The following is a 16687-nucleotide window of genomic DNA, read 5'->3' as shown; positions in this document are numbered from 1 at the left end:
TAGATGGATATTAGGAGAAGTACAAGTGCAAAATATGGAGACCCAATAACTAAGAAACATTACCAATCCTGTTAAATTCAACAAGGGTAATATTTATGTATAACAATTATAACAATTGTCAATATTTAGTTATATTTACACTCTTCACTTTGCTAGGAGGTTAGAATATTAAATAATAATTTTGGATATGCCTTAGTCCAATTGAGTATAAGTATTAGTTTACTAGTCATAAAATACATACTCTACTTCCCTTTATTCTCATTCAATAATTTATTCACAATTAGATCCCAAGTATGTGTTTGCGCAGGTTATTTGAAGGTTAATTCATATAAGAAAAAATTCAAAGTTATGAAATACATTAAAGATATGTTTATAAAGTCTTCGATTTCCCAAAATCCGAGTTATAAAAGTACACGGATGACTTTAATTAGTGGTGAGAGTATACACAAATTAGTTAGATCCGTTTTTTCATTTAATGACTAAAATCCCACACCTAATTTTTCAGTTTAATAACAAGAGTAATAATATATTCTCTCACCCAAAATAAAATGACATGTCATTAAACCAAACATTGATACGCAAAATAAAACTTTATTATATATGTCACTTTATTATGTGTAAGAAGATTCATAAGAGAATTATCAAAGAATATATCATTTGAGAACATCAAATGAGTTTAAATCCTTGTTTTCAGGTGAAAAATGAGTTTTGTATGCAAGAATGAGTTACACAAATATGTCATCTCTAAACTTATATTTATATCATTAAAAAATCATTTTAGACAAGCTTTCCTAAGCATTGAATATGAGTATTTTTTATACCACCAAAGATATTTTATTACTTTTTGGGTAAAGAACTATTCTCGAGATATGCGACTATTCTAACAAGTAGACTCGAGTTCGATACGAGTTATTTTTTTAGCTTGAGTTCGATTCAATTAAAGTTCGCGAACTGTTTGACTCATCTCAATTGGTTCATTTTAACAACTTAAATAGTTAATTAATTTTTTAAAAATACTACAAAAAGTTTTATAAATATATATAAATATAACTATGTTTATATATAATAACAATAAATATAAAAATAATGCATGAGTTATAATAAATATAAAAATAAGTTTATTATATACATATCTAGTAAGCTTATGAACCTAACAAGTCGAATTATATCCAACTCAAGTTTGGTTCGTTTATTTAATTACCTCAATTTCTAGCTTAAGTTTGACTCATTTTGTTCATGAATACCAAGTTCATCGAGCTAAATAATGAATCAAATTTTAAACGAATATCAAGTTAGTTCAGTTTATTGTAGAACTATTTACATAAGCTAGTAGTCCTTTTTTAGAATTAAAATACTAATAATAATTTAAAGAATCTAAAGTTGCATTGACTATTTCGTCCTTGGATGTTGATTGGTCAAAAAACTGTTCCCAATTTCATTGGTTATTATTACGTTCTTACTTGGACTCTCATTCTTCTTCATTTTTTTGGTATTTCGCTTCTCCACTCAATTCCCTTAAACTTCTCTCTTCACAATCCCTTTCTCACCACATTTTCTACCTTCTCTTCATTTATACAAGGTGATTTCTTCTTTTAATGTCAATTTTCTCTTCTCTTTGCCTTCAAAATCATGTCTTTTGCTGTTGTTATGTAATATCTTGATGTAAAGTTTGGATTTTTGGGTTTATAATCTTATAAAAAACAAGAGGGGTGTAAAGGGTTATGTTAGGTTCAATTGGGTATGTTTTGGTTTTTTCTTATGTTGGGGTTTCCTAATTTGTAATCATTGATCAATCCTTTGTGAACAGAAAGAAAGAAAAATGGGATTTTTAATGTTGATTTTTGTTGAATGATTTGGATTAATATTTATTATTTCCTCAAATTTGTTCTGTAATGCATGAAATGTTTTTTTAGATTTATTTATTTCATTTTTAAAGAAATTCCGGGACTTGATTTAAGACATGTTCCTTTTTATAGATATTAAAAAAATTAGAACATTTATTCATATATTCTCTTCATCATATATTTTTTGTACACATAGATATATACATAGGGAAGAGAGTGAGCATTGGCGCAACAAAAAGATGCTACTTAGTGATCGATTGACTAGAAAGTCGTAGATTCAAATCCTGGAAACAGTCGAGTCTGTGCATATAAGGCTGTGCATATATTTACTCTCCACATATCCTACTAGGTGGGAGCTTCGTACACTGGTCCACCCATTTTTAGTTATATACATAGGTACTAGGCGGGAGGATCCATAACTCGAGAAGGGGGTGACAAAAAGTAAGGAAAATGAATTGAAAATTAAACAAAATATTACAGAAAATGAAACAGCTTGTCACCCTTAATAGATAATAATTGAATTAGTGAAAGGAGAAGATAAGTGTGAAACCATCTTCACTTATTATCTATTATTTATACTTTATAGGATAGTACTATGAGCATGTAGTTCAAGCTTTAAAATGTGATTTACTCTTCACTCTAAAAGATGGTAAAATGTTGTTGACAAATGATAATATGCCTGTAATATGGAATACACGGGGAGAAATATCAGTAGCAGTATGGAATCTGCAACAAACTTATGATAGCATAGCATTGGATAGAACATGACAGGGAATGTATGGGATGGAGAAGTCGAGACCCTTGATAGCATTGAGTAAAAAACATTGTATTGTACTATTGTTATAAAAATTTGACCCCTTTGATGTTTTTGGTGTCGGTTGCTGCTTATGGTTCAGGGTAGCACTAGCCCGTCTTTTTTCTTAATCTTTTAATCGATATTGGATCCGACCCTTCTTGGACCCTGCACACAGTGGGTGATTTTTAGCACCATGTTCCCCTTAATATAAAAAATACATTTGCATGTTTTATCAATTTTGCTAAGTCACTTTTATCTCCGAAGGGAGGCGAGGATAAATTTGAAGTATTCTTTTCACTAATATATGTTGTTTCGAATATGGCTAATGTTTATTTTTGTTGCAGTTAAAGCAATCGTTTAGTTTTCCTCTGAAGCTGCATTTCGTTGACGACTTTCCACTGCAAGGGAGTTCTGAAGTATGATGTGATTTCACTTTTAAGCATAACAATCAGATGAATAAGAAACGACATATTGCGATTTTTACTACTGCCAGCCTTCCATGGTTGACAGGAACAGCTGTTAACCCTCTGTTTCGTGCTGCATATCTCGCTAAAGATGGGGAAAGGGATGTCACTTTGGTTATCCCATGGTTGACTTTGAAAGATCAAGGGCTAGTATATCCCAACAATATTGCATTTTCTTCACCATTGGAGCATGAAAAGTTTATCCGTCAGTGGCTTGATGAGAGAGTTGGATTTACACCTGGTTTCAGCATACAGTTTTATCCCGGAAAGGTGATAATTTCTCTATTTGTTTAATGTTTACACATTTTCCATTGACAGGAATAATTGCAAGCACACAGAAAAAACAAAGACATATGAACATGTGCAAATGGAGACCATGGTCCATGTGTGGTGATTTAAAGAAAAGTTACCTTAATTAAAACAGTTCGTAAATAAAGTTGTAATGGGGACTTGTAATCTTCCATCACTAGTTTTTAATAGTAATATGTTTTCTGTCAAGCTTTTTGGTGCATAGATTGGAGCATCCAGACGGCTTTAGAATCCTCCCATTTCTGTTTTTTATTATTATGATTTTCTAATTTATGATATTCTCATAATGTAGTTTTCTAAGGATAAAAGGAGCATTCTTGCTGTTGGAGATATTTCAGAAATTATCCCCGATGAAAAGGCAGATATTGCTGTTCTAGAGGAGCCTGAGCACCTAACATGGTATCACCATGGGAAAAGATGGAAGACTAAATTCAGGCTAGTTATTGGAATCATTCACACAAATTATTTGGAATACGTGAAGCGAGAGAAGAATGGAATGCTTGCATCATTTTTGCTGAAATATTTAAACAATTGGGTTGTTGGTATCTATTGTCACAAGGTAAGTTATTATATCCTCAGGGACAATAACACATACCCAGTATTTTCCTTGACATATTGGCTTTAACTATACAGTAAATGAAGATAAAACTGAGATTGTTACGTCTTGAGTTTTCATTTGCAAAGATGAATTGAGTGCTTTGTTAGTAGCAGCCTCAAAAATAGGAAAGTATATTGGAAGGAAAAATATTGAAGAGCCCGATGAATCAGCTGGGTGAGGCTTGTTTGTTGGCTAGATTTACTTGACACTGTAGATACGGCAGTTAGTTAACTAAAATTGATAGATGTATCATTGATTGATCAGAAAAAGGAATATAAGTAGAGGGAAGGAAAGAGATTGATGCATTGAGTGAGATAGATAGTTTTGGAGGGAGAGGTCAGGTTCTCTGTCTAGTTCTGAAGGTAACTTTGCGTGTTCATCCTTTCTCTTCTCGAGCCTAGTTTCCCATTGTTCCAGGTGTGGAGAAGGGTCTAACAATATTATTCGACAGTTTCAGTATTTCTTTCGTAATTTCTGATCCAGTTCCTATCATGGTCATCTTGTTAGTGGATCTGCTAACAATTAGTTTAGCAGGTGATGCTATTAAATAAAATTTTCTGGTTGGTACTCAATAATAAACATATTGTCCTACCTAAAATATATATAAATGATTGAAAGAATGCAAATATCCGAGAGCTTTTTGCATAGGCCTTAGGTTTGCAATCTATGCTGCTACTTGGTGCATTTAGATGGAGCATAACATAATTATTTAAAGGAGGGTTTCTTTGGTTCATAAACTGATTTGGAATAACTGAATAAGCTTAGGTGATGAACTTCTTTTTGGTAAATAACATCATTGTGGTATCTCTAGCCGATGTGAAAGGGGGTTGTGATGCTTTGTATCATTGATGTTTTGTCTTTTTCTTTATTGATTAACCTTTCCTTTCTCATTATGGAGGAACTTGTTAGTAACAGGCTTCAATTAGGACAGTATATACACCAGAAGAAATAGGAATGGGTCTCTGTTAGTGAAGAAGTTAGAGTTAGTTAATTAGTCAGCCGGCTATGAATAGAGACAGAATGTCAAGAAGAGGAATGTGGAGGGAGAGACAAGGATCTTGAAAACCCGGAGACTACTTTTGTAAACCATTTTGTCCTTCTCTTTGGGTTCCATTGATTTTCTAATCTTTATGTTAACCTCTCTATTCTGAACCAGTATCTATTAGAACCCTCATCTTCATCTTAATAAATTTCTTCTTTGATATAAAAATGAAGACTACAATTGCCTGAGCTCAGAATTCATGGTATTCTACTTTGTGAGACAGAATGTTCAATTAGTCCACAATTGATTATCAATAATCATTGATTGCTTTTATTATGAGTACTTCCATTTCTTTTACACTTTATTTAGGCTGTGTCACGAGCTGGCTAGGAAAAGACAATATTTCAACGATGCTTTTTGGTGTGTTCATTTGTGAGGGGGTGAAACCTATACTTAATATAAGATAACATGAAGCTGTTGTCTAGGTTGTAGTTTTTCGTGCTAAAGCTAGATATGTTAATATGAGCTTCTTGACAAATGAGATTTCATTCTTACTATTCCATCTGACCACAATATTACGAATGCTCGCTCTCCTGGAGTTAATTGGCTGTAAAAATTGCAGGTAATTCGACTATCTGCTGCCACCCAGGATTACAACGGGTCCATCGTCTGTAACGTTCACGGAGTTAATCCAAAGTTTCTTGAGATTGGCAAGAAAAAGAGGGATCAACAACAGAATGGAGATAAGGCCTTTACCAAAGGTGCCTACTTTATTGGGAAGATGGTATGGAGCAAAGGCTACAAGGAGTTGCTTCAACTTCTTCGTGATCATGAAAAGGAATTAACTGAGCTTGAGGTTGATTTATTTGGTAGCGGAGAGGACTCAGATGAAGTTCAAGATGCTGCGAAAAAGTTGGAGCTGGCAATTCAAGTTCACCCAGCTCGTGATCATGCTGATTCTCTATTTCATGAGTAAGTTGTTTTGCTCAGATAATGTTCGGATTTCATTTCAGTTTGATGATGTATTACACAAGGTTTATCTTATTGGTATTAAGATGTGCCTGTGGTGCATAGGTAATAGGTTGGAGTAGAAGGAAAAGGATAATGGGAATGTGCATTTGTTTATTCCATTGCATAAGATTTAAGCAATGGAGTCAAGTTAAAAATACATGTTTATTAGCTGAAAATAAGAATAATTGATTCAGACTTGTTATATGATATTTTTGTATGCACTCAGCCTTTTCATTTATAGTAGAAGAGTCCATACCTGAATTCCTTAATTTTATGGAAATAAAATCAGAAAGGTAAATATATGATATGATTTGATAATCATATATTAGTCCTATTCAGATATAGAATCCTTTAATTATCTTGACAAATTTCTATTTATTTCGTAGTCTCAACAGTTTGAAATCTTATGTCTCTTCGAAGTTGAGGATTCTTTACTATGAAAACAACCGGAACGAATGTGTCAGTAAGCAGCTAAATAGATCACATCTTGCAATTTTACATTATATCAGTACTGATTATCAGGAAAGTGAGCACATTTAAGCCTTTTTCCTCTAATCTTCGCCAGTTGCTCGATAAACCTTTTCATTTTTTTGGGTAGTTGTGAAATGAAAGATCGCTGACAGAGTATTGATGAGAACTTGTATATATATGTTAACAATTGATTTCCTGTGTCTCAGTTACAAATTGTTTCTTAATCCAAGCACAACAGATGTGGTTTGCACAACAACAGCAGAAGCATTAGCAATGGGCAAAATAATCGTGTGCGCGAACCACTGTTCGAACGACTTTTTTAAGCAGTTCACAAATTGTTGGACATATGATGACAGTGATGGATTTGTTAAACTCACACTTAAGGCACTGGCTGAAGAGCCTGCCCAGCTTACTGATGCCGAGAGACATGACCTTTCTTGGGAGGCTGCCACCGAACGGTTTCTCAAGGCTGTTGAACTCGACAAGCCATATGAGAGAAGATTGTCAAGAAGCACTTCCATCTACATGTCTACCTCATTAAACTTGCAACAGACAGTAGAGGATGCATCGGCATTTGTACATCATGTAGCTTCTGGGTTTGAAGTATCACGAAGAATATTCGGTGCTATTCCAGGAAGCTTGCAGCCGGATGAACAGCTACGCAAGGAGCTTGGATTGACCGATGCTGCGAGTAAACAAGACAAAAACTAATATCGAATGCTGTGATGTTAGCATAGGAATTACTTTTTGTTTTGGTCTTCAGGTTCAGAATGGTATGCATATGCAAAATGGTTACCTTGTTACTTGTGAAAAGGTTTGTTGCTAGGAATAAATATGTATAGAAGGCATCCCCTTAGAAGATTAATATGTTTAGAACCATGTTCAAGGCAAAAATTTGTTTGTAGATGTTGGAAAATCTCAATTTTATGGCATGGCTATTTCATTTTCATCTTCTGTATTCCCTATTGTTTATTGCTTTCAATTCCAATCCAATGAACAATTAATAATTACACCTAAGTGATTAGATCATAAATTTTTTTTGTCATTCAAAGTACATTGATCTTTGGGGACTAATTTGATAGAGGCATAAATTTAAGGGTCTAATTTCATATTTTTTTTGTATAACTTTAGTTTTAATGAAACAATTTATTGAAATCATTATTATTTCAATAAAAAGGATCAGAATTAGTAATATTCTAACACCTTTTGTCACTTCCTCAAAGAAAGTAGAATGTTTGAAAAACTGTCTATAAATCTAGTTTTACATTTTCAATGATTCTATTTATTTTGTCATTTCCGATAGAGCTGATATTATTTTTTCGAGACCTTGCTGAAGGGAATTATCTGATTGAAGCAATTCAACATTAAAGAAAAGAGTCATCTTAGAAAAAGCACTTTCTTCTACAAGGGAGATTTTATACTATAATATGCAGTGAAAACATGAAAAAAGATGTTAAAACATGAAAAAAGATGTTAAAACATAACACTGTTAACCTCACAAGTGTCTGCTAAAGTTATCTAATGCAACATTATCAATAACTTGTAAAAAATAAGTGTGCAGTTTGCAGCATCATTTGTATACAGTTCATGAAATAAGCCTAATCACTGTTAAACTAGTAGAGGGAGTTGTAAGTGTAGCATGTGGCCATAATGGATGAGACACAAATTACAAGTGCAGGAAGTAATGTGGTGTTTAGGAGTGTACTTTCACTGAAATAACCAGAGATTGTTATTGTTCCATCCGCAAGGACTCGAGCTAGAGTTCCGGCTTCTGTTGACAATAGTCCTCCGTTAAACGTTCCACTCGAAAGCCTCGATGACATCATTCTTGACAAAAGTGAAAGGTTCACTCCTGGATTCATCAAGCAAACATAAATGTAAGGTCATGTTCTTTAAGGAGAAAGTTTGACCTTCTAATTTGGTCACAAGATGTGAAACACCAATCTATTTAGCAGTTAGTGACTTCTTAGTTCATGCAACACTTTTGTTATTAATAATCTTCAAAAAGTGGATTTTCTGACATCATAATTAGGCCTTATTGTATGGTGGTTACACACTCTACTATTTTCGTCGTCACCACTCCTCAGAATAGTTCGAGCAGGGTGGTTTTCAACCATTGATTCAAACTTGTCAGTAATCCTTTGGCTTTATGATAAATCAAATTTTTTTACCTTCAAGAACTTCAGCAGAGACAAATGTGATCAGGGCCGACCCGACGTATTGAGTCACCGAATAAGGTATAAATATATGGAAGCTTAGGAGAAGTCCAATGCAAACCAAGATTTGTGATACCAATAGAAGTTGCCTGCAAGTAAAAGCCAACCAGAAAGCAAAGAAGCAATATGTTAGAAAATGAAAGGTAAAAGAGGGAACATTCTTCAAGTTTAGATAGAAGACTACAAATATGGCATAAATCCTTTTAAAAATGTGCAATGCATTAACCTATGAGCAAAACTTGCAAGTTTTCTTGAAGCCAAGGGCTTGTAAAAGATACAAAGAAGTAAGTAACTGCTCCAAATTCATATTTTAAGGATTACAATGAATTGAAATGCAAATGTAGACATTTTGTAACAACAAAAATTAAAGCAATAAATCATGTCTTTGAGATCTAATGCTGCTACTAATAATTTAGTTCCATTTGTTTATCATTTTATTTTTTGATTTGATATCTTATCATTATTGATAGGAATGATATTCTTTAATGTATAATATAATTAACTTTCCATACAGAAACTAATCACTAACAAGAAAAAATGTATTACAAGTTAACTATAATTTTGAGGATAACATAAAAGAAGACAAATTGCTTTAATAACACTTGAAGTTTTACCTTTCTTCAAAAATGTTGCTGATGTAGTTTCCAATAACAACATTTACAGGAAGCACTGTAAGACCAAGGCATGCAAGGAAAATGGCCACATTGCTAGTTGACCAATTGAAATAGTATTCAGTAATAAGACTTGATTCCGCGAGCACGATTTCCATTGCGTACTTGAGCATAAAATACACAAATAATTGAACCTGTTAACAAAATTTCTTAGTTAGTGCAAAACATTGAATAAGAGTTCATACAAATATAGCTAAGAATAAGATGGCTACTTCATATAGAAAAAGGAGAGTAACTAAGTTTCTATTAATTGTTATAGAGAGAAGAAATAAACTACTAGTGAACCATAACACACAATATAACATAATTGCTGAAAACTAAGTATACAAAAACATTAATAAAACATGAAAGCAAAAATAGAATTTGTTAAGATTTGCAAATCTTTTTCCAAAACCTTACAATGATGCCATTAATAAAGGTTATGTCTAACCAATCGGATAAGCATCGAAATACAGTAATAAGTGATTAATTCCAAGCAATAGAATTCATGGTATAGGCTCTTTACCTTCACAGATGGTGTGAGTAACTTATATGCCACAACAATAGAAGTCACTGGTTTCTGATTTTCTTCGGAACTTTCTTCAGCATCATCATTTTCTTCTTCGCCATCTCCATCCTGCTCCTTCACTTCTGATTTCATTAGTAATGGTTGTCTATGCCCATTTTCTACTACAACATGTACATCTGGTACTATTCAAGACAGAATGCAAAAAAGAAAAAAGTCAGAATGATGCTTAGAACAAATTGCTGGCTGCACGGTAGAAGTGGAACTTCATCCGAACTTTGAGCCTCTACCTTTTGAGTTTAGTGAGATTGTAAAGTGGATTTTATAGTATGGAATCTTAGAACTAAACTAAATGGCATGAGATATGTTAGAATAAATACAATTGATGTATATATTCATTGTATAGGCATATCATTGTAACCGGAGAAAATATGATGACACCCTGCTTCAAACGCGAAACTTATGTGACACTGACGTATATATAGATATATAGTTGGATCACTCTGCTGAACTTGATCTAACATTCTTTAAGGTAAGATGTTGGATTTCTATTTCTTTTCCGTTTTCTCTTTCAACGCGAAGGAGGTTGTTAAATCCAACATTATGCCTAGGGAGATCAAGTTCATGGTAGGTAGAGCTATGAAAGTAAGGAATGAACAAGGAGATAAGTTAATGATCTTCTTAATAAATGTAAGATTCTGAATGGAGGCTGATGTGTTAAGAAATGTAAGATTCTGTGATGATACGAGTACAGTTAATCCCAAAGATTCTGTCATATTAATGCAACAAGGACGAACAATATCGTTCGTGCATATGCAGCCTACTTCGAATCAAACAGAAGGGTTAGAAAGTTGATAGGAAACCGATCTCGACCACTTTTTAACTCCACCCTCCTTTTTTCGGAATAAAAAAGGACAATAAATATAAGTGACTTCCATTAACCAAAAAAGTACAAGCAAAGTTGCTAACGTACCATCATTTGCTTGATATGCAACAATACTTTCGTCGTTCTTTGGAGCAGGTTCCTTGAAACAAATCCACAACCATAGTAGATAGACAAGCCACGCGAAGGCCATTACCCAGCCGGGTAGGGTGTCTTGGTTCATGGACAACTTGTAAATCCTGAAATTAGTCTGTAATAAACAAGCAAGAGCTGGACCACAAGCCATTCCTAGAGCACTTGCACTAACAAAACCTGCCGAAGCCTGCATTCGGATTTTCAATGGTACACAATCACTGATGTAACGCCTATTAACAGCTCTCGCGGAACCTAACCTGAAATGCCAATATGCTAAGCCTCATCAATGAAGTCAATTGAACAAAAGGTAGTAATTCCTTTTTAAAAACAATCAAGGCATTCAATATGAATCTACATAATTTTCCCTGTTATAATTCCTTATTGGTCCGAACAATATTTCTGCCGAGGAGTACATTGATGCATATACAGTAAACTTAAATGCATCTAACATTATAACTTTAAGCAGCACTTTTATGAGCCATAATATCTATAATAACCTTTTAGGTATTCAGTCAGTTAAGAATATGGTACTTTTCTATTTCCACAATAATATGTTGCAGTAAAAGAAACACATTCGGATAATCACACGCTACTCTAATTTATAGAAGAAAAAAATACCAGAATCTCAAGTAGCTTTACCTTGATTAACTACTAAGGTAAGTCCATAATGAGAAAATAGAATCATGCTAATTCTGTGAAATGATCAACGAGCTATTTGTTTTACATGCGACATTCTTTTCTAGTGATAAAAAGGATAAACTTTCCATATAGAAAAGCTAAAGCATTGAGAGTGACAAGAAGTAGCTTACCCACAGAAAAGTCGTCCGATAATAAGAACCGATATTGAGTTCAGGTCATAAGCCAATGCATACATGGTATTTCCCACTATAAGAACAATGCTACTGAATATAAGTGGTCTTAGATATGATCTATTTGACCATGCACTGAAATAAACTGAAGAAAACACTTGTGCAATAGCCATTGACCCAATGACCACACCACATACAGATGCTGCAGCTCCGAGGCTCATAGAGTAGTTGTCGGCTGTGGGAACAATAATGTATGTGTTGACCATATACATAAATGTGTTCACCAAGTTCAAAAGAAGTGAAATGAAATGATATCTTTCATCAAAAATATGATCTTCGGATTGAGATGGTAGCTCCTCGGGCATGGTAAATGCATGTCTTCCCATAAACTGGAGAAAATTTGTTGAGTATGATAACCTGTCTGCAGCTACTTTGATAGAAACAATAATAGGATCCTGCAAGAATCAAGTATTGCAACATATAGCTGAGTTGAGATATTATGAATTGTAAAACAAGATACTGTTGTAAAAACCGACTTAAAATTATTAACCGAAATTTTCAAAATAATAATTACAGAAATCTTGCATGTGACCTTTAAATGTTGGTTTTGGCCATTAGAGAAATTCAAGTCAGGAATATGACTAAGCAGGCGAAAACAGGATTTAACTAAATTTTTTAAGGGAAACTTATAGTACACATGACACATCCTAATTCCGATGTGTTAGTATTTCAGAGGTTTTATTGGTTAGCTTTATCATGCTTATTGATCCAGAACTTACGTGATGAGCATAAGTAGGCTGGTCATATATAGAAATGTAGCTTTCTTGGCAATGTTGTAAATCGTGAAGGTCGGCCAGACTATGCGATAAGACTCCAACAACAGCACCAATGCCCTGTAAAGAAGCTATAACATGATATTGCATCTAACAAATAAAGCGCACGACAAAAGAAAGAAGAATCCATCTTGTATTTTGTAACATTAGCATCGCAAAATGAAAACATGATAATAGACCAGACTCAGATGAGTTTAATTAAAATTTGAATAATTTGGTGTTCAAGGAACATTACCACGTGCCGGAAAACCTGCCTTAACTGAGAATATGGATGATTTGCACGAGTCTTGACATAATAGTTAGTAAATTTATAGCCGAACTGCTTATCAAACTTCTTCAATATCTTTCTCAAACCAATAGCATTCATTTCCACAAAATGAAGAAGCCTTAAAAGTTCTCGTCCAACATCTCTATATGATTCTCGGAGTTCAGATATGTTTATAGTATTCGGCTGCTCTGAAAGAGAACGATGCTCTTTTCCAATATCGTACAGCCTATGCGCAAGCACTCCTTGTTGTTCAAGCAGAAATAGAACAATTTTTTCTATCTGAAATTCAAGAGCAAGGAAAAAGTACTCATGATTTATTGCTGTTATATAGATATGTTATGGTTAATAAGTTTTTCAAGCTCAAACTTTCGTAATTGAGTATGATTTTGTTCACACACTCTCTTCCTCTTCCTCTTGTTTCTCATTCTTGTAAATCAACTCCTAAAGTACAAGTTATGTTCTTTACATGGAAAGTTGAAAATTTGAGGGAATATCAGAAGAGGGTCAAGTACTACACATAGAGAATGCTACGTTTGGTTTGGTTTTTCCTTATCGCCGATGATAAAGTTCTATATTCCTATTAAACAAAACCGACCCCACCTAGTAGAATAAAGACTTGCTTATTATATTTCCAAAAAAATATTGTTTCCAACTATATAACAATGATAGAAATGTCATTTATGATTATCCTTAAGCATCTTTAGTGGTAGATATGAGTTAGAGAATAGCATGAAGCAGCATTAGTCAATGCATCACTTCCTGTTCGACAAATGCATAAAAGGAACACAAAAAATGTGATGAAAAAATGGAGCTGCCAATTTTGAACCGATGTACTCACACTTTATGTCCTGCAGCCGTATCGACTGAGTTACGTCAGACTAATTGATCTTAATCCAAATGAAACATTTTTATATTATATTTACAAATCGAATAAGTGGCAATGTAGATGCAATTACCTGCTTGTCTAGCACCATTGAGAAGTCCCTCATAACATTATGGTGATTTTGTGCTCCAACCTCAAGTTGTTCTATATATCTCTTGACTTTCTTCTTCATTAACTTATAATTGATGTAATATCTGAAAATTTTAAAGCATATGTTGCCTGAATTAAAACTCACTTTGGCGAAATCCGAAAATATTATTACCACTACATGTAAAAAGGATGAAAATCTGATGCACAAAAGAACAAGAATTAAACATGAAATTTACAATTCTAATTCAAATCTCAAAACTATTGATCAATGATCACCATAAAGCATTAAAGCCATAGAGATTCCTGAGAATATCTTAGTATGTTATCTCTAACATGACAACCAATCCCTGTTATTGTCCTTACAAGAGTCAACTCAACTCAACTGATAGAGTTATGAGACATGAAGTATGAGACTCGGGGTTTTAACCCCGGGAACAACGCTCTCTCCCCTTAAAAATACTTGGCATAATGATAAGGTTGTTTGTTAGTGACCATGAAATCACATGTTCTAATCTCGGAAATAGCATAACCACTTGTGAGGGTAAAACTATATACATCTATCATACCCAAACCCCAATAAGTGGGACTCTCGTGCATTAGCCGCCTTTTATATATTTGAAAATACTAATAAGTTGATAGAGGTCAAGTCAAGGAAGTAATGAACTCATTTCTCCATGAAATTTCACAATCAAAGATTTGGTGTCAATAAAATGTGTACCCTACCCTTTCCATTCTTGAATCTGTGATTCTCTCAACTTCTTGCCAAATCCAACCATTCTAAATCAAACAAAAAACAAGAGTTAAGACTCATAAAAACAAAACACAAGAATATGAAGCTATTGAAGTATTATTATATAGCTATTGAAAGTGAAGCAAAAACCTGATAGTGTCTGAAGTAGTAATTCTCTTTTTCTCTTACAGGTCAATACTTTAAGGCAACAATATCATGGATTTTGGTACCTGAACACTATTTTAGATCAGAAAATAAATTCATTTAAAACATGTCATTCTCTGCATTATTATTTTCTTCTATCAACATAGTGAAACACAAAAGTCACATGTTGAAATTGTTGCTGTGTTGGAAAAAAAAACATTAATCTTGTCTCAATTTGTAGTTTCCTAAACTAATTGATTCCACCAACAAATTTGGAATCAGAAAGAATCAACAAATTTACAACACTAGTACCATATAAACCAATTATAAACTATAGAGACCAAACTTACACTGTATTGCACTCTCTCCTTAGCTTTTAGAAACAAAAGGACACATCCACATTCTATTCAAAACCTCTATTGAATTTATAATATGTTAAGAACCATGCAACATGATGATTTTTTGTAAAAATTATAGAAATGCATTTACCAAACTTTTTTTAGTGGGAATGTTTTGTCCTAAGTTGTAAAGTGACTTTAAGATGATTGGGACATGCAGCTAATAAATATAGTCTAATATATCCCTCTCTCTTTCATGACTATTTTGTGAAGGACTCGTCTCGAAACTCACGATGAAATTGTTGTTTTTACACTTCTTTATAAAAATAAAAATGCTATTATAATATTATTTTTTCTTTTATTTTTTATGTACTGTCATCTTCGATATCGGAGAGGATCTTTACCCATATAATAACTTTTAAATATTGTGAAATTATATGTTCTCTTAGTTTTATAAAAGGTCACATAAACTGATCTCTAGATGAAATAAGGAATTAATACTACTCAATTTTCTCAAATTCTACACAAATTAAATAAAATCCACATATTAACATATTTTGACATATAATTCAATAAATAATGACCTTTATTTAAATAAGTTGTGAACAATGATTAAGTGTCAAAATTATATCCATTTCACATTCTGATTCTAATTTCATTTATCCATGATTTTGGTGGACCAAAACAATACTTTTTCACATTCTCCTCATAATGATGAATAATATAGTTGGTCTCACTTTTTCACATAATTTCTTTGTTTGAGTATTCTTTAAACTATAGAAGTGGGTCACTCACACATAGATAGGAGTGTGCATGTTGATGTGTTGCATAGAAGTGATTCGTTAGTGAAACTTTTGCCACCAACAATGGTAGACAAAGTATTAATATATAAACCATATGTAATTATCCTAGAATGTAGGGAGGAGAGTTAAACTTTTCGGACTAAGTATCTCGTATCGAAATTATCATACCATATACTACATATTAGATTCAGCATAAAGGAAGTTTTATAATAATATAAAAACTAACAAAAATATAGGATCGATGGTTACATACTGAAACCCTGTCACGTATCATATAGCTATGATACCGAACCCTATCCGTGAGAAAATGAAGGATTAATATTTTGGTTTTACAGATTATGACTTTCCAAGTATAGGGTCACATAATGGAGCCTAAAGGGCCTATGATTTGCAAGATAAAAGCAAATGAGTGTGATGCTCTTAGACCTAACATTGTTTATGTGTGGAGGAATTTGTTTTATTAAGCAACTCTTCTTAAGAGGTTCAACTTTGAGTTAGTGAAAGAGTTATAAAAAGATCTAGCACCAATAATTAGCCACATGTGGTTGTTTGTTAATAATATTTTTACTTTAGAAATAACTCTTTAAGTAACAAAAGTATATCATATCCACCTAACAATTGAAATGTTATATAGATATTTCATGACAACTTTGGTGTATAGTTGCAAGTTGCAACACACTTGCTTGTATTAAAACAAGTTGGTTGTTCAAATAGTCTATTTCTAACTTCCTTTAATGGGACCTTGAGATATATTAATTTAAATGATTATTGGGAGTTGGGACTAATCCTTGTTGTAACATAATTGTATAAAAGTACCAACAAGACACGTTGATATAGTGATATAATGTCCCACTGGATTCTCAGAAAGACTAAAATGTTAAAGATTTGATTTTTTGAGGCATCA

The 16687-nt window shown here is 33.1% G+C and overlaps 2 protein-coding genes across 4 annotated transcripts; one reads left to right on the top strand and one right to left on the bottom strand.

Annotated features, from left to right (window-relative positions):
* Positions 1414–7424, top strand: LOC109360761 (digalactosyldiacylglycerol synthase 2, chloroplastic). Of its 3 annotated transcripts, XR_002109215.1 has the most exons (6): positions 1414–1579; positions 2985–3374; positions 3706–3972; positions 5616–5965; positions 6682–7238; positions 7290–7424. XR_002109215.1 is itself a non-coding variant. In XM_019605853.1 (5 exons), exons 2-5 carry the CDS (start codon positions 3093–3095, stop codon positions 7184–7186), a joined length of 1404 nt encoding a protein of 467 aa, XP_019461398.1. In that variant the 5' UTR covers positions 1414–1579; positions 2985–3092; the 3' UTR covers positions 7187–7424. The 3 variants fall into 3 exon arrangements, 2 of the variants coding, with proteins under 2 accessions (XP_019461398.1, XP_019461399.1); XM_019605853.1 differs by having other exon boundaries at positions 6682–7424; XM_019605854.1 differs by lacking the exon at positions 1414–1579 and adding an exon at positions 1599–1738 and having other exon boundaries at positions 6682–7424.
* LOC109360760 (SPX domain-containing membrane protein At4g22990-like) lies at positions 7936–14750 on the bottom strand. The gene is made up of 11 exons (XM_019605852.1): positions 14649–14750; positions 14492–14545; positions 13752–13872; positions 12763–13074; positions 12474–12587; positions 11695–12149; positions 10841–11142; positions 9868–10052; positions 9306–9496; positions 8647–8780; positions 7936–8327 (listed from the first exon to the last, which is right to left on the bottom strand). The coding sequence occupies exons 2-11, from the start codon at positions 14542–14544 to the stop codon at positions 8089–8091; spliced, it is 2106 nt and encodes a 701-aa protein (XP_019461397.1). The 5' UTR covers position 14545; positions 14649–14750; the 3' UTR covers positions 7936–8088.

Source organism: Lupinus angustifolius, chromosome LG11 (genome assembly GCF_001865875.1).
Source record: "Lupinus angustifolius cultivar Tanjil chromosome LG11, LupAngTanjil_v1.0, whole genome shotgun sequence".
Classification (NCBI taxonomy): domain Eukaryota; kingdom Viridiplantae; phylum Streptophyta; class Magnoliopsida; order Fabales; family Fabaceae; genus Lupinus; species Lupinus angustifolius.
The sequence above is the reverse complement of the archived record's forward strand: the minus strand, read 5'-3'. Positions and strand labels throughout refer to the sequence as shown.